This window comes from Laetiporus sulphureus (assembly GCF_001632365.1).
Source record: "Laetiporus sulphureus 93-53 unplaced genomic scaffold LAESUscaffold_36, whole genome shotgun sequence".
NCBI classification, from domain to species: domain Eukaryota; kingdom Fungi; phylum Basidiomycota; class Agaricomycetes; order Polyporales; family Laetiporaceae; genus Laetiporus; species Laetiporus sulphureus.
Window position 1 is genome coordinate 1233 of NW_024468545.1, and position 18341 is coordinate 19573.

At 47.2% G+C, this 18341-nt stretch overlaps 2 protein-coding genes across 2 annotated transcripts; one reads left to right on the forward strand and one right to left on the reverse strand.

Moving 5' to 3' along the window:
- Positions 1-436: 436 nt before the first annotated feature.
- Positions 437-2360, reverse strand: LAESUDRAFT_738040 (uncharacterized protein; the record flags this gene model as incomplete). Its single annotated transcript, XM_040910844.1, has 6 exons — positions 437-459; positions 494-785; positions 864-931; positions 1381-1764; positions 1816-2122; positions 2187-2360. The coding sequence occupies 6 exons, from the start codon at positions 2358-2360 to the stop codon at positions 437-439; spliced, it is 1248 nt and encodes a 415-aa protein (XP_040761613.1).
- An 863-nt stretch (positions 2361-3223) lies between these two features.
- Positions 3224-5850, forward strand: LAESUDRAFT_738041 (uncharacterized protein; the record flags this gene model as incomplete). Its single annotated transcript, XM_040910845.1, has 8 exons — positions 3224-3276; positions 3712-3946; positions 4028-4640; positions 4851-4945; positions 4979-5064; positions 5108-5363; positions 5565-5672; positions 5710-5850. 8 exons carry the CDS (start codon positions 3224-3226, stop codon positions 5848-5850), a joined length of 1587 nt encoding a protein of 528 aa, XP_040761614.1.
- Between the last annotated feature and the right edge of the window lie 12491 nt (positions 5851-18341).

Below are 18341 nucleotides of genomic sequence, written 5' to 3' on the forward strand. Positions count from 1 at the left end.
CAATGTAATCAGTCATGGTTCAGTTGACACCTGCACTGTCTTAGATGCAATGACCACAATTTGCTTACCGGTGAGGAGTTTCCTCCATCCGCTTCATCATCTTCTGAATCACTGGTCATGACCACCTCTGACCGCACCAAATTGAGCATCCTTGAGTGCCACGCACGGTCTGTGATCACCTCAGGTGGCTTGGCGATCACTACATTAATCGGCACAGTGTAGAATGGAGGTATGTGATAACGATGAGCGGCAACCCACCAAGATACTGAGACGAGAGAATTCACAGCCTGCACGAGGTGTTTGCAGAGGAGATATGAATGGTACTTTTGAGCACCACAGTCGCATGTCCAATGTTCAACATTAGTATTGTAGGAGCCTTTGATCGGCACCTTCGCAAGGCGTTCCCAAGACCGCTTGAACACCTCTTGCATATGGGTTAGTGCACGTGGATGACCTTCCCTGTGTTTTGATACAATCTGCGTGAGCATGAGACGATAGGGCGGTAGTGCTTTGGTGATGATAGCGTGAACCGCGAGGTCAATCGGAGAGCGATTATAGAGATGCAGAATGAGGCACTTGAGATTTTGCCACAGTGCTTCGACCATCATAGTTGTTTGCTTACACGGAATGCTTGTGCCGTAAGCAGATCGTGCCCACAGAGGCCAGCGTGATCGTGAATACCATGAGTTCCAGAGATAGGCCCATATCTCACAGAGGTTATTGACCTCACAATGAAGACACATCTCCTTCACCACATCTCTTCGTATATCTGCTGACGTCCTTTTCTGGCCATGTCATTCAGGGAGAAGTGGGTGTTGTGATGTGTGCTTTGCAAATAGCTGCAAGATTGATAGATGATGCACAGCTGGACAGAATGCATAGTCAGCTTGCTTTGTATGCGGCCCTGCTTCAGACAGTTCACACGGCACATCTTCATGAATGTTATCGAGCACTTTGGCAAATTTGTCGACTTGACATCTGAGATCGTCCATGTCATCCCACCAATCATCCTGGCCATCTTCCCCAGTGCTGGAGTCTTTGACGCGATCTACCCAGTATGATCCTTCGTCGCTTCGATCATCACAATCATCTTCAATGCTTGAACCTTGACAAGTAGCAGCATCAAGGTCGAATGTCTCTGGAGGACTTTCTAGTGCACCAGAAGCCATAATGGAGTTCGTGCTCATGGCATTGTCTGATTTTTGACTTCGCTTCAGAATGATTTTTGGCAGTGATGGGGTGATAACTAAGGGCCTTCCATTGATCAGCAGTCGTACATGAGGCAATGGCTTCTCTGGTGGCATGCAAATCTGTTGGCCACAGGTGAGATCTATGGATGGAATAACACCATGATGAAAAGGCTTACATGGTCAGTATTACATTGCATGTAGGGCATGAAGTCCGCTTTGATGTATGGAAATTCCTTTCGTGCCTCGGAGACATCGTAAAAAGCAGGTGTGTCCTTATTCTTCGCCAAGCGCTGCTTCAATGCACGAAAAGCATGCCAGAAGCATAGTTGATGCTTCACTCTGGACCATGTGGCATGCATCGCGTTTATCTCAGACCAATCCTTGTCCGTGAGCATGAACTCAGGATCCACGCCAAGTCCTTTAAGATGTTTCAAGAAGTTCTTTGAAACTTCCTCCTTCACTCCTTCCTTTGCCTCTGCACTCATTGACATGAGCAAGAATGCGAGAGGAATGCTGAACCCCCTCGCATCTGCTACTGCACTAAATAGCTCAAAGTTCGCAGCATTGGTATTCCCTATAGTAACCATGGTGCATTAAGGGGTGCTTCTGCATGGAAAAGTCTGACATAAGCATACAGGTTGAGTCCATAGCAAGCTCCTGTGTATTCGACGCCACTCTGCTACAAAGTCTTTGACTTGAAATGCGAGCACTTGCATTCCTGGAGCAGCCTTCACATCTAGCAATGCGATATTATGCTCCTCGCCATGTTTCTCTATGAACAGTCTTGCTGATTCAAGTGGGTCATCTGCTTTCTTCCATTCCTGCCTGCTAACGAGGTGCCAATAGTAATACACAGCCTTCGAATGAAATGGGAGCTCTACTTCAGATGCAGACTGTCCCTGGAGTTCCGTGCGCAGGATGTGCCACCAGATCTGCCACAGTATGATACATGAGTTCCATTGTCTTGGCCGTTCTAGATGCCCATTACGTGTGTACCTCTCCTGGAGTCTGATTGCATGCATGCAACCTTATATGCTTCTTACAATTGTCAGGCAGATCTATATCAATATAGGCCACATGCTCCACAGCATGTTTCATTTTGATCTTTATCTCCAATGAGCCCGAGCCTATCGTCAGATGCAGCCATCCATCACACAGAAACTGATCCATCTGGCGAGCAGCACGTGGCTTTGCACTCTTTGATATCTTCTTATTGTGCTCACGCTCAATTGATTGCATGCAGCTGAAGTGGTATACCATGTCCTTCGTGCGAACCCGATCTCGCTTGCCTTCATATCTGAGTGCAAAAAAGGTTCATATATTCATAACAATATCATAACACTATGCTGTACTCACATCCAATGCAGCATTATATGCTCCCCTATCATCTCGGCTACCTTCCGTGCTCATTTCGGCAATGCCATGACAAAAAGAAATCACTCTTCAACGTCAATTTTTGCTGCAATCTCGAAGGCGCCGCTCATCTCATCAATGACATGCTTCAAGAAGTCGCCAAGTGACATTGAATCCAGTTCTGAGGTACACTCATCGTCTTTCTCTTCACCTTCTTTCTTGTCCACATGCTTTTTCTTTGCTTTTCTCTGTGCATTCTCCTTGTCGATGCATGTCTGACATTTTGCTGTGGGTTCGCCCTTTTTGCCATTCTGTCTGTCCCTTTTTCATATTGCAAACTCAGATAGCAGTTTTGTAGCATGGCATTCAATGCAGAGTTTTTTTGTCATGATCTCAGTGTGGATTCAGATGTCAGAGACCTCAGACTTTACAGTAGGCAGTCAATGTCCCCCTCGCCCAGATTTCTCTGAAGTTCACACGCATACAAATTGTCGTAAGATCCATTAGCTTTACACAAAAGTATGAAATTTATTATAATGACTTTCATCATGTCAGAAGCCACCGAGCACTTCGCGCAACGTGAACGCTACCTTCAGCCACCTCAGCCACAGCGGAGTTCGAAAGGCCATGCAAACCCGCTGGGAGATTGACCTCAAGTGACCCAACACTGAGTGACAGTGATGACGTGGCAGGCTCAGACAATGATGCCGAGTGTACGAGCTGGACCGGCGAGGTATGCCATTTGCTGTCAGAGTCAGACTGCTATAGCAGTGATTTGCAGATGGGGATCTGTCTGAGCTGGAGGATGAGGATTTATGGAGAAGCCTACAGGCAGAGTCAGAGAGGATCCTTGCGCAGCGAGAATCTGATTCATTCAGAACTCTGATGAAGCATCATTCAAGAAAGGAAAGGAAGAAGGCTGAGTCAAACTGCAAGTTGGGATACAATAAACAGTCAGCACAAACCCAGAGACAGAAAGAACAGCAAGCTCATGAAAAAGAAGAAATTGATAAGACAATGCGAAAGACGTATGTATTTGAATACCACTCACAATGGCTATGATAAATGCTGAGGTTGGCCAATGCACCAGTGCAGGCGCAAAGCTGATGCGAAATTTCTTTAAGGTGGCAATGGACCTCTCTGAGTCATCATGAAATGAACAGTGCAGTTCAAGAAGCACTGATCATGAAGAATCTAATGATGACATTCATTCAGCAGCCGTGCCAGCCTCAGATGAAATATTCAGAGGTTACCTCTCTGATGAGCCAGGTGCCAGTGATACAGACGACCCAGAGATAGAGGCCACCGGGAAGCGAGATGGTAGCAACCTCCATTCTGCTTCTCATGCAGATGACAACAGACGTGATAAAGCTGAGAAGACACTCACTGCTGCTACGCGCAAGGTCCAAGACAGCATGACATCCTTGAGGACATGTCTGTGATCACCTTCATCCATGCATATCGTCACTCCCCCACCTCACAAGCGTGCAAAGCGCAATGTTCCTGCAAATGCACAGGAAGCACACCATAAAGAGCGTGTGAAGGGTTTGAATGCAATTGAGAAGCTTGTCGACTCGAAACGATACCAGTTTGTTGCAGGCTTGAATGGTCTGCAGGCAAGCCGAGCTCATTGCATCCAGAGTCATCTGCATATGATTATTCATAACAAGTGCAGTGGGACAGAGGCATCGAAGCTCGCAGCAGAGAGTCATGGCTTTGCAGCAAACTGGGGTGGAAGACTGGTTCATGTTTGGGTGCGAAAATGGCTGGAGAGTCGTGAGCTTCTCGAGTCGATGAAAGGCAGGCATGTGAAATATTACACCCTACTCGATGATCCAAATATATGCATGCAGCTTCACTCATTCATGCGATCAAACAAGTGGTCCATGAATTCCAAGAAGCTGGCTAAATTCAGCAAGGGTCAGATGGTTCCTCAGGTCGCTGAACAATACCTCCGTCAATTGGTTCACACCGAAATGCCGCAAGAGTTAAAGAAATACATGGAACTTGAGTTGTTTCCTCGCATCCATCTTAAAGTCAGCAAGGGGATCTCACTTCATACAACTCTGCGTTGGCTTCATCAAGAGGGCTTTCACTGTACTGCGCATAAGAAGGCACTGTATTATGATGGACATGAGTGACCAGATGTAGTCAAGTACCGTCAAGAATTCTTCATACCAAACGTGGACCATATTCAGAGCCGTGTTGTGTAATACGTTGACGAGAATGTATCACAAGAGCTGATAAAGGAGTGGAGGAATTATGTCGAACACCAGGTGGTGCTTGTGTTTCAAGACGAGATGACAGCGCAGGCTAACGATGGAAGAGCAAGAAGCTGGTTACCCAAAGGAGAACAGCCGCTGAAGAAAAAAGGTGTTGGTCATGGCATGCACCAGAGCGATGTCATCTGCTCGACATTTGGATGACTGGAAGAGGCAAGTCAGAGCCTGGAGTACAGGAAAGACTACGAAGGGTATTGGAACAGTGAGAAATTTGTTAAGCAGGTAAGCTGTAGTGACTCGTCAGACATTCTTAAACTGAGTCTGAACACGCTTGCAGCTCAGGGAGAAAATTATCTCAGCATTTGAAAGAAAACACGGCCCTGGATTTCAAGCATGTATATTCGTCGATCACTCCCAAGGGCATTCTGCATATGCAGAAGATGCACTCCTTGTCTCACGCATGAACATGTGGCCCGGTGGTAAACAAGCCCACATGCAAGATGGCTGGTTCATTCGCAATGGTCAAAGATTCACTCAGCCGATGAATTTCTCACCCGATCATCCCGAATATCCTGACCAGCTGAAAGGCATGAAACATGTCCTTGCTGAGCGAGGCCTTTAGGCCAAAGGCCTTTTGATGAAATGCCACGATGACAAATGTGACCCAGACAAAACCAATTGCTGTGCTCAGTGCATTCTGGAATTGCAACCTGACTTCAAAGAGCAGCGCATCTTGGTTTAAGAAGTCATTGAAAATGCGTGCCACATGTGCATCTTCTTGCCGAAATATCACTGTGAGCTCAATTCTATTGAGTTTTTCTGGGGTGCTGTCAAAAAATATTTGCGCGACAATTGCGATTGCACATTCAAGACCCTTCAAGAGAATCCACCGAAGGCACTCACCTCCGTTGGTCTGGAGACAATTCCGCAAATGGGAACATCAGATGTTTCGATGGCTGAATGCTTACAGGACTGGATTGGATGCCAAGGATGCTCAGTTTCAAGTCAGAGCATTTAGTTCCACGAAGTATAAATCCCATCAACGTGTGCCGGAGACTGTAGCACACCAGCTTGATGTTCTGTAATTATCTTTGGCATGTGAACTTATCACATATGGAATGTACCTTCCTAATATGGTAATATTTTCCCATCACTGGCCAATTTCAGAGTCTCAACTTTCGCAATTTTGAGTTTCAGAAAAATCCGTCTGGGCAAAATCATCGCTACTTAAATACAAGCATTTTCACTAGACAGATAATATTTTGGGCATGTTGGGAGGAAGTTAATTTTTTTGTATAAAAGAAGCAGTGACTAGGTGGTGCGCACCATACAAGGTGGACGGACAGTCATAAGTGGGAGATGAATGTGTGTGATGACAAAGCAGCTCACTTGGGCCCAAGAACGTGAGAGTTCTGGCCTCTTCGTTAGTCAGGTCGACGATCTCTGCGAGAAACACTCAGCACTGATAACGAAGAGGAACGACAGGCTTCACTTACTCTTGTTCCGATAAGCAGGATCCATGGCAGCAAAAAAAGTTCACGAGAGGTGGTAGTAAGAAAGCGTAAGTAAGTAACTTGTCGATGGGGGACGAGTTGGGGAGCGATGGAAAACCGTAAAGAGAGAATTCTTTTTAAGACCTTCGAGTGAGCTAGTTGAGTCTGTGTGAATATCTAACGATCTCACACTGCCTCGCTTTGATGTGTGTCTCATGATCCATCCAGTCCAGAGATACCGCAACTTCATTTCCTCCACGTTGCTACGGTAGGACCTCTGAATATCCCTATTAGAGGTCAGTCCAAAAATTACTGATTTTTGGACTTCCTGTCTGGACAGCTTTTCCGGAGTTCATGTCTGGATAGCTGTCACTGAGTGAAGCAATTAATAATTTGAGGTGAAAGATGGTAAAAATATTGAAGAAAAAGTTCTAATCTTTTAAGCATCTTCACTGTTAATTTGTGACCAAAGTATTTAATCATTTCTTCAATCATTTTACAATCTTTTATACAAAACTATGATGAAAAGCTTCAAAATCTTTTTTCACTCTTTTTTTGATCAAAGATGATGAAAATATTGTGACTATGTCACATCCTTGTTTTCATATACTAAGCTAGTACTAAGATATGGAGGGTAATACTCAGGTCTATATGTTAACACTATACTAGTGCTATAGTCAAAAGAGTAAGACTAAGATTCTAATGTTAGCAGTATGCTAATACTAAGATTTAAATGCTAGTACTATGCTAGTACTAAGGTTTGAAGGTTAGTACAATGCTAGTACTATGCTAGTACTAAGGTTTGAAGGCTAGTACTATGCTAGTACTAAGATCTGAAGGTTAGTACTATGCTAGTACTAAGATCTGAAGGTTAGTACTATGCTAGTACTATGCTAGTACTAGCAATGAGACCTTAGTACTAACCTCCAGACCTTAGTACTAGCATAGTGCTAGCCTTCAGACCTTAGTACTAGCATAGTGCTAGCATAGTACTAAACATTTGAACTTTAGTACTAGCTTGATGCTAGCATAGTACTAGCTTAGTACTAACCTTCAGATCTTAGTACTAGCATAGTACTACAAACCTTAGTACTAGCATAGTACTAGCATTCAGACTTTGGTACTAGCTGAATGCTAGCATAGTACTAGCATTTAAATCTTAGTATTATCATACTGCTAACATTAGAATCTTAGTCTTACTCTTCTGACTATAGCACTAGTATAGTGTTAACATATAGACCTGAGTATTACCCTCCATATCTTAGTACTAGCTTAGTATATGAAAACAAGGATGTGACATAGTCACAATATTTTCATCATCTTTGATCAAAAAAAGAGTGAAAAAAGATTTTGAAGCTTTTCATCATAGTTTTGTATAAAAGATTGTTAAATGATTGAAGAAATGATTATTAATATCTCATGCAATCTCCTTTCAATCTTTTCCTCATCTTTCACAACAAAAGATGTTAAAAATATTTTAAATACTTTTATAACAAATTGACAATGAAGATGCTTGAAAGATTTGAACTTTTTCTTTAATATTTTTACCATCTTTCACCTCAAATTATTGATTGTTTCACTCAGTGTGTCCAGCCTCCAAATCCTAGAATTTCTGTCTGGACATTGGACCGGCCTTTCGATGGCCCCTCCCCTTTAGTTTTGCTTGTACCTATTTGTTCTGTGGCTTGAAGTAGTTATCCTCGGCTCCCCTTGACCTATGTCTGGACTCCAGGACTGGCCTAACAAAACATATAGAGAAAATGTCTAAACTTTTGACCAGCCTTTTGGACATTGAGAGATCATCTTGTCCAGACTGAGAACTGGCCGAGGGCCTCATAAGTATCTATTCATGTCCGGACGGCCGACTGACCTCCCATAGGGATTTTCAGGGGTCCTGCTATGGTGTGGTGTTTCGATCCCACACTGCCTCGCTTCCATCGATCTGTCATGATCCGTCCGTCCATTCGTCACGGTGATATCAAATGCCTGGTGATACAGTAGATACCAAAATGCCCATTTTGGGGTTATTGGGCAAGGAGGCGAGGCTCTGTTCCATTCAGTTGGCACAGCTAATGCACGCATGCATACACTTGGTAGTAAAGTGGCAAACAATGCCTGAGATTCCCTGGTGAACGTTCGCTTCGAAGCGAACATGTTTACATTTTATTTACACAGCATGCTGATTGATCTCGAACGTGCCGTGTGGTATCCACGGATGGAGCATAGCTTATCGCCTCATGTCATGCAGTGTTCATGGATGGAGCATAACTCATCGCCTCTATCATGACCTCAAAATATGTTTCCATTTCATTCACACAGCATGCTGATCGATCTCGAACATGCCATGTGGTATCCATGAATAGAGCATAGCTTATCACCTCATGCTATACGGTGTTCATGGACAGAGCATAACTCATCGCCTCTATCATGACTCCAAAATATGTTTCCATTCCATTCACACAGCATGCTGATTGATCTCAAATGTGCCATGCAGTATCCATGGATGGATTATAGCTCATCACCTCCATCAAGACCCTAAAACAACTTGTTTTATGCTGGACAGTCAGGGTAAAGCCGCCACATTTATCAGATCAATCATGTGCTCTAGTTACGGACTCTTGTCCCTTTAACATCATGATTCTACACCTCAGTTACTGCATATGCTTCACTACTAAGTGATACCAAGAAGGATCTTACCATGTCTGGTGTGGAAACAGGACGATGAAGAAGCATCACCTTCCACATGCTACAGGGGCCATCATTAGTTGGCAGCTTCTTTCTGCAGTAGCCTTGAGGCCTGAGAAGCACAGCATCTGCATGCTGGGTGAATATTTTCAATAATAATCCCAGCATTCGTTAGCCACTTCTATTTGCAGCATTTGTTTTCATGGTGATGCTTTCAATTGATGTACAAATTTACACGAAGAGGCTGTGATATATTGAAACGGACACAGCTGACATAGCCCTGATCATTTTCAGCCTCCATCACACTGGCCCGGAGCTGGGCTGATCTGTGGCTGCACTTTCTCATATCAAGAGGGGTGTCTATTTGCGATGTGATGGGCTGTGATGCGTTTGCGCATCGATCTAATTCTAGCATGTAATGTGCGACATATTCCCAAGCTCACCGTTCCTAGATCTGCTCATTTCCTCCTATTGATCTCGCAGTTCTCTTCCACCATTTTACAACCTCACATAGGTGTAAAGTGCTCCACGATTTGATATCTTACATCATTTGCATCACCACTGATTCAGAGTTGAAAAAAAGTTCTGCATTCATGATGATTCAATCATCTTGTGTGCCACTCCTGTGTTTGAAAAGTTAAAAAGTCATGGCAATGAGGCACGATGCTTATCGCTTCCCTGTCTACCATCCGTGACTCAAGCTGCAACATGTGGGTGATACTCCAGGATGTAAAGACATCCAACCTCTGGGCGTTCACAAGAGGCAGCAGACAAACTTTGTGATGAATACATACATATTGTGATTTCATGTGGTTTCCCTCACTTTATTGCCAATGTGCTTCATGAATCGTTGTGCTGCAGTGATAGAAGCAATGCACACAACAATCCGGTATCTCTCACATCATGTGTTCAATGTTCGAGGCATCCCTCTAGAGACATGATGAAATTAACGGATGTGCATAAAACATGCATCCACTGAACAGTGTCTTGTTTGGTGAGAAGTAACCGTTTAATGAGGCCACACCGGCAGCTTGGTTGACATCAAGTAACCCACGAAATGTGCAACAGTGACCTGCACTCATAACTCGAACTTTTTCACTTAGGGTCGATTGTGCCACCTGAAGTTGGTGAATTCTTATCCCACAGGTGATCAATAACCTACTCTGACTACGGTAACAATGTTTGCCTGATATACAATGATATTATGTCATTTGAGACTACGGACTTCCCAAATCTGAGTCGCTAGTGTTTGTTACGTAATCATCTGACTCATACTGCATGGGACGGAAATTATCCATATGATCACAAAAACATTTGTCCAATTTGTCCACTAAATCCAAATCAGCCCAGTTTTCCAGGTGATCTGGAATATCGTGCTGGTTTGGATTCAACAGATCGCTCATGCGACATTGAACATTTGGCAATGCTCAGTTTGGGTAGGGTTTGCTATGTGAACTGCCAGTCATCCACTGTGTACGAGATGTCCGCTTTTCTTTGCAGCTCTCTTCTCTTGTCAGTTTGAGGTTCTCGAGATTGCGTGATTGCATCCAAAGTGTGCAAGTCATACAGCTCCGCTTGCTAACTCCAATGATCTGCTAGAGCTCGTCGGTATCCTCTTTGCTGTTGTCGACATCCGAGGTGTTGTCATCATCATTACTGTCACCATCCACATGGACATCGCCATTGTCCTCATCATTCTCGTTGTCAAGTTGTCTGAGAGCGTTTGCCATGATAAGCGCGAGTTCAGCATGGATGAAGGAGTGAAATGTAACCGCATCCCTTCTTGTCTCTTTACCACCATGTCCTCATCAAGCGCCCAACCAGCAACTGCAACTGATGTTGAGATGGAGGCTGCCACTGTAGAGCATGCCCCTCCCAGGGGAGTCTCCGCTGGCTAGTGAAAGTAATGTAGAACCGCTGCCTGTCTCAGCCCTGCTGGGAACTGCATTCCTGCAGGACTTACTCACCGACCTGGAGCAAATACTCCAGCAGCCCATCCGCATGGTCCAGTTGGCCAAAGACCCAGTTATTATGGAGGACATCGGTGAGGGCATCCTGGAAGTAGTCGACGCCCTCATGGACACCTTCGCAGATGTCCAGAATTGACTCCTCACCAACGAGGAGGTCATGTGCTCAAAAGTCAGCAAAGGGGCATCCTCCATCTTTGCCACTGTCATCCACCAGTGCGCTGGCGATATGGACCCCTTGGGGGTGTCTGCTCATACTGACACTGCACCTGCACACATACAGTCCACCATCATGAAGGGCATCAAGGCAGGCATCCGCGCAGTGATCGTCACCATTGATGCATGCCTATCTGCCATCGAAGCCACCCTAGCCTGTTCTCGCCCACTGCCGATACCCCTGGATCCCCCCATGGGACCGTGCAAGCAAGCCACCAAGTCCTTCTCCGATGCTGCCCAGAACGCATGCTCGGACACTGCCACTGGCAAGCCAACCACCAAGAAGACCATCACCACAGCGCCGCTGCCACCACCACTGCTAACAGACAAAACCTACCATACCATCCTCACGCTGAAGCCGGTAACCCACATTTGGGAAACCGCCCCTGCAATTTGGTACCAATGCATCACCCAGCGCATACAGGAAGCTGAAGCCTGGTCAAAGGTAACATTCCGTGGCATGCGCCTTGCCCCAAACAAGGTGCTGCTCACTTTCTCTCATGACTCTCTGGATACCCTTATTCAGGATGCTCTGTGGGCCATCCGCGTCATCCTCAACCTCGAGCCTCACGCTGCTTTCCTGGTCCTGGCGGGCACCCGCACTGTCATGCTGCCCCAGGAATTCTGCCCTGTTTTACCCACTGTTAAATTGTTTGTTTCGGCGTGCCCGAGACGTCACCCTGTGAGCGGCTCACCACTCACCGGGGAGGAAATCATGACCAAGCTCTGTACCAACCCCATCTTCACGGACATTTATTTCAATGGCATACCTGCCTTCACCACCTTTGCAGGACCGGAGGACACGTGGGAGCATGCGCCCCTCATTTTCTCCATCGAAGACCCCACATGGGACTTTTGCTCATGTTTCTTGCTTGGCCGCGATAACCGTGGTGAGTCGTCTATGTCCATTTGGTTCATGGGAGCATGACTCCTCGTAAAGCGCTCTAAGGACAAACCTGTCCTGTGTCAATGCACCCGCTGCTGGGCCCTGACCCACACTGAGCATTTCTGCAAGCGCAAACTACCCCTCTGCCATTTTTGTGGCAAGGACTCACACACTGCCAACCAGCACTGCAATGCCTGCAGTGCATGCATTCTTGAGAACAACCCCGTGACCGTCCCGTGTCCGCCTGTCCATTTCTTCTGCCGCGTCTGCAGAATTCATGGGAGCATCATGCCGCTGACCCATCTTGCACTGCCCATGCTCAATACTGCATTCCTTCGCTGCCCACTGTCACTGCATTATGCTTCTTACAACCGTGCAATTGAATGTAGCCCATTCGAATCTGTGGCTCCATGGCCTTCTAGCCAACACATCTTTCGATTTATATTTCCTCCAAGAACCATGGTGGGGACGCATTGGATCTGACACCTCTCACAGAACCGAATTCGACGCTCCTATTTTTGGCACTGTCAATGCCACTCCTTTCAATCTTGTTACTTTCCACCTCCCTCACTCCAACCCAACTCCCAGGCCGCACGTCAGCTGCCTGGTGTGGAAACACCTTTTTGACTCCTTCCATGTTACGCTCCAGTCCGATCTCTCCTCTCACCCCAATGTTCTCATTCTGTCTTTTGTGTCTCATTCATCGCATGCCAACCAGTTTCTGGCTGTTAATGTCTACAATGACGCACCTGCAACTGGCCAATCTGGCCTCTGGCACCTTCTCTCTCTTTCGTTTCTGCCCGATGTCCCACTCCTGCTGTGCGGGGACTTTAACATGCACCGCCCTCTTTGGTCATAGGAGCATCGCGCCTTCTATACCACTACTAAAGGGGCAGATGACCTGGTCCAATAGGCCATCAACTGTTACCTGGAGCTCATCACTGAACCCCACCTCCCCACTCACACCATCGGGGGTAACCCCTCCACAGGTACCATCATCGATCTGGTGTGAGCCTCGAGCAGCCCCCATTTCGCTCTTTCACATTATTCTGTCGAGGACTCCCCATGGGCCTCTGATCATTCCCTCCTTACACATACCATATGCACCAAGGCCACTCCCATGGACATCGACCTTGGCTTCCGTGTGGACCCTTTCCTGTGGAGCGAGTGGCTTAACGCCCTCGATAATGCTCTCCTAACTAACCCTCCCCCCCCTAGCTACTCCTCTACCTCTGACCTCGATTGGGGTGCTGCGGCCCTGTTGCATGCCATTGACACCACAAATATCACCACTTTCCCACCATGCACCCGCACTCACAGGCCATCACAACTATGGTGGAACGACGGTTGCGACTTTGCCCGACGGTGAGTCCAGGATGCTCCTACCCCCAAGGCACGTCGAAGTGCTAAGCGAGACCTTCAGCAGGTCATTCGCACTGCACGTAAGGAGTGGGCCATCACGGCAGTGTCACGGCATGCCAATGACAAAGATAGACAATCAAAACTAGAGTCCCCTTGAGGGCCTCCTGGCTAAGAGCCTACAGCGATGAGCTGTGGCGATACGACGTGCCCACTGATGAGGCCTAGTCACTAGTCGCAGAGTAAGACTTACTGGTGAGGCAAGAGGTGCTATCACACAGGTGAGGATGCAATGAGATGTATAGCACACTGAGAGTGTCTGGTAAGACCCCTCTGTGATGGTAGTGGTGGACGAAGGAGAATAAGACTGAGGTCTCTCCTTGTCCCACTGGTCCTTATATACATGATTGCCTAGCTACTATACAGTACTACATAAGCGAGTCACACACTATTCTACTGGACGGTGCTACAATCGTATGACTTGTCCCAATTATTCTGATTGGTTGCCTAATAATAACCTGCAGAGACGGAGCTCCTCTTGAGCACGCAATATGGTGTCATGGCAATTGCGACATATGATGCCATGTCGAGGAGTTCAGTGTCATGTGACAATGCCAAGAGAGATCTGAGGTCATGTGACTAGCTGCCTCGTTATCTTATCTCATTAGGTCACGTGATTCTTTGTGCGACACGAAATGATGAAAATAATATGCTTCTAATAGCATTTGTTCCTATAATGACTTGTCAGGCAAAAACTGTGACAGGCAGCCTCTCGACTGCAACACACCAACCCCTGGTGCCTCTTCTCATGGACCAAGGGGCAACGCACCCCGGCACCATCCATCATCTGTGCTCGCAATGAGCCGCTCAGCCTGCCTGATGACATTGGGTGGGCACTCACTGAGCATTATTTTCCTCCTTCTCCTTCTCTCCCTCCTTTACGTCCTGTTGTTTCCCCTCCCTACCCAATGCCGCAGGCACCCCACCCCCTCCTTGAGAGTAAGGTGTCTGCAGCCATAGCATCTACTTCCCTTCTTTCTGCCCCAGGCCCCTTCGGAACCTCCTGGAGGCTCATCTAGTGGCTCTGGCAGTCCGCTGCATGCCACACTCTTTTTAACTTCTTGGCTGCATCCCTTTCACTGGGTCACCTCCCTTCCTTGCTGAAAGTTGCCACTCTTATGTTCATCCTCAAACCAGGGAAGCTGGACTATATGGCATCGAGTGCATACTGGCCCATCGCCCTGCTCAAAACCCTGAGTAAGCTCCTGGAGAAAGTGGTCACCGTGCACCTTAATTGGCAGATCGGTGCCCTTGACCTCATTCCGGGCACCCAATTTGGGGGCCGGTCTCAGCACTCCATCGTCGATGTGGGCATGCACCTGATCCATACCGTTCGCACTGCTTGGGCAAATGGTTTTCTGCTTCTCTTCTTTGCATAGACATCGAGGGCTACTATAAAAACATCCACCACGATGTCCTGCACTCTATTCTTCTATCACTCGGCTTTCTCACCAATGAAATCCTTTGGATCTCTTCTTTTCTTGCTGACCATTCTGTCTTTCCCAAACTGCAAGGGGAGCTTGGCTCTTCCTATCCCGTAGCCACCCTTGGCATACCCCAGGGCTCGCCCCTGTCACCTGTTCTTTCCACCATATATTCTTCCCCCCCTCTATCGTACCCTTGACCCCTTTCTCTATCTGCAGCAAACCGTTGCCGGATATGTAGACGATTTCACCCTCCTTATCATTTCCCCCTCGCTACGACACAATGTTACCCTCTTATGGGACACCCTACCTGCCATATCTGATTCCCTTGGCATGCTCGGCCTTACTGTCAGCATGCCCAAAACTGAACTCATTCATTTCTGTCCATCGGCCGCTGGCCTATCCTCTAACCCTCCTCTAATATTTCAGTGGAACGGTCACCAGGAGCACCTCGAGCCAAAGCCCTACCTCCAGTGGCTCAGCCTCTGGCTTGACCGTACCCTCTCATTCGAACACCACATCCGCGTCATGGCAGCGCACATACAATCCCGGGTCATCGCACTGCACCAACTAGCGAACACCTAGCGCAGAATTTCTGTCACTCAAGCCTGCCTCCTTTACCTATCTACTGTGTTACCAGTACTCACCTTTGGCAGCCCTGTCTGGTACAATCTCCGCAAGCCGAGGGCCCTTTTCTACCCACTCGAATGCATCCAAACCATGACGCTGCGGTGGTTTCTCAGCGCGTGGAAGTCCACTCCACAAGTCACCCTGAATCTCATTGCCAGCATACTCCCGATGAAGCAGCAGCTGCAACGCCTTTCCAATCTTGCCGCTGCATGACTTCTCATCCTCCCTCGGCATCACCCCATCATCACCTGCATGAGCGACCAGGCCCACCTATACCCACCCCAATTCACTCTCTTGAATCCATCTATATGTCACTGCTGTGCTGAACACACCGTGATCACTGCTCTGGAAGAGGAGTTGCCACGTGACTCAATGCGCACCAACCCATTCCTCCAACTGCCATGGCAGGCACCACACCTGTGGGGAACGCGCATCACCTCGCTCATTCTGGCTCCCACCAAGGAAGCCTCCACCCATCATGTAGACTCTGTTCCCAATCCTCTTTTATCTACTCACTTCTCAGACCTCACAGCCCTCTGGGTGTTCACCGACGGCTTCCAAACCTCTCACCTGCTACCCGCCCCTCGTCATCATGCAGCAGGAGCAGGTGTATGCATCTACCATCATTCCGCTCTAAAATTTCAATGAGCATGAGGAATGGGGCATCGAGCTGAGGTCTTCGATGCGAAGCTCTTCGCCATCACGATCATGTCTTCTTATTTTCGCAGTTTTCTTAATGCCTACCCCAACATTTCTACCATCTACATCTGTGCGGACAACCGCGCAGCCCTGTCTTTTCTTTTTTCCTTGAGCCCCCACCCAGGGGAACCCTTCTCCATTGCTTTTCGTAACCATATCACGCCGCTCATGGGTAATTTCCCTAACTTAAAAATCACGCTGGTTTGGGTGCCTGGTCACCGTGGTGTACTGGGTAACGAGGTGGCCGACTGCCTCGCCAGAATGGCTGTGTCTCAACCCAAAAGCATCCACCCTACAATTGTGTGGGTGCGGTGGTAGGCACGTGAGCGAGCGACCTCCTCCTGGCAGGAGGAATATGCGGCCACTGATCGACCCACTGCTTTGCGTGAAGCCTGGCTCTGGGCCCCCTCCACCACACTTCATTCCGTTTTTCGCTCCGGTGACTTTTCTAGAAACACCGAGGGCTGCTTTGTCCAGGCTGTCATCGACCATGGCCACATCGGCACTTTCTTCAATTCGCGCTACCACCGAAGCTTTCGCAGGTGCATTTGCAAGCCTGTGCTACTAAACTCACACACCCATACACTACTTAGCTGCCCACTGCATGATGATGCCCAGCATACACTGTTCAGCACCACCACTCCCACACGCACCCACCTCCACCATCTATGGAAACACCTCGAGGGCTTGGACTGTCTCGCATTTTTCATTGCAACCACTTCCGCTTTTACCTCTGCGAGCCTCGCACCTTTTGACTTGGGCTGACCGCCACACCCATGGCCCTGCCACCTTTCTTCCTTCTTCTTACCTTCCCTGAGATGAACCGCACCATAGCATATGCCCATGCCTGTACACCCTCCCTTTAAACGCCGCACATAGCGTGGGATAGAAATAAATGCTAAAAAAAAAAAAAAGTGAAATGTGACTTCGTAGCGGTCTTTGTCATGAAAAATTTTTGAAAGCTTGTTGATCACGTCCTCAGGTGCTTTGTCCTTCCCAGTAAGTCAATTGTAGTGAGAATGAATGATCTTGAGCCATGATGGCCCATCGATGAAAATCTTGCCAGAGGATCCCCCGATGCCACAATCCATTTGATTGTAATACTGTATCCTTTGTGATGTAGTTGTTGCAGCTCTTTGATGAGATTATCAATGCCATGGTCATATTGACAAAGCTTTGCTAAATGTCTCTTGAACCTTTCCGTGAAATGTCTCCACTTCTCGCCATCATGTTGCAAATTGGCCATGGGTGACAGATCACTGCAGAGCTGATGAAGGTATTTTGAGTGACGCAGGACCTGAGCAGCATCACTCATAGATTTACTGTTATATGATTCCAGAGAATCATCGACAATTGTACTGTATGCCAGAGCACTGAGCACATCTAGAGCACCCTGAATAACTTCATGAACAAGGGGGTCTCTTCCAGGAAAATGCTGGAGTCAGAAATCGGATGCATGTGGTAGTTCTTTCGATATATTGAGAGTTTGCAGATGATATCCTTTCAGTAGCTGGTTGTAATCGTGGTAGTAATAATCTTCCAATGAGGAGCACAATTTCGTGATCCGTCTCTGGATATTTTGATCACAACATCTTGTGATGAAGGGCCAAAGTGATGACATCCCTTGACAATCAGAGTCAAGGATTGCAGTTATGAGCTCCTGAGAGTAAGTCTCATCAGAAGAAATAGGGCTGTTATTGCTAGCCACAACGATCTTGATTGATTTGTGCTTCTTCACAAATGTCGCCATGAAAACATCTCCTCCTGAGCCAGTTGCCATGCACAGAGTGAAGGTGCTGAGGATTTGCAGGTCGTTTTTGGCCTTAGCATCTCACACATCCAGATTGCTGTAGTGCATGTTTTGATCGTGATAGGAAAGTGCTTTCAAGAAGTATAGTGTCTCCGATGCAAGCTCCTGGTCTTTGTGCCCTGTATCCTGGGCCGTTAGTAATCTGGAATGCTTCATAACTTGTTCCTGTCCAAGTATCTAACAGCTTGTGAGAACATCAACTAGGTTTTGATGCACCGGGCCAGTGTAAGATAAGAAAAGCTTACCTTAGCTGATAAGGCAATGAACAGGTTATATAAATGAAGATATATGCTCACCACTAAACTGCTACATTTTAACAGTGATGTTTGAGAATTATGCCAGCACAA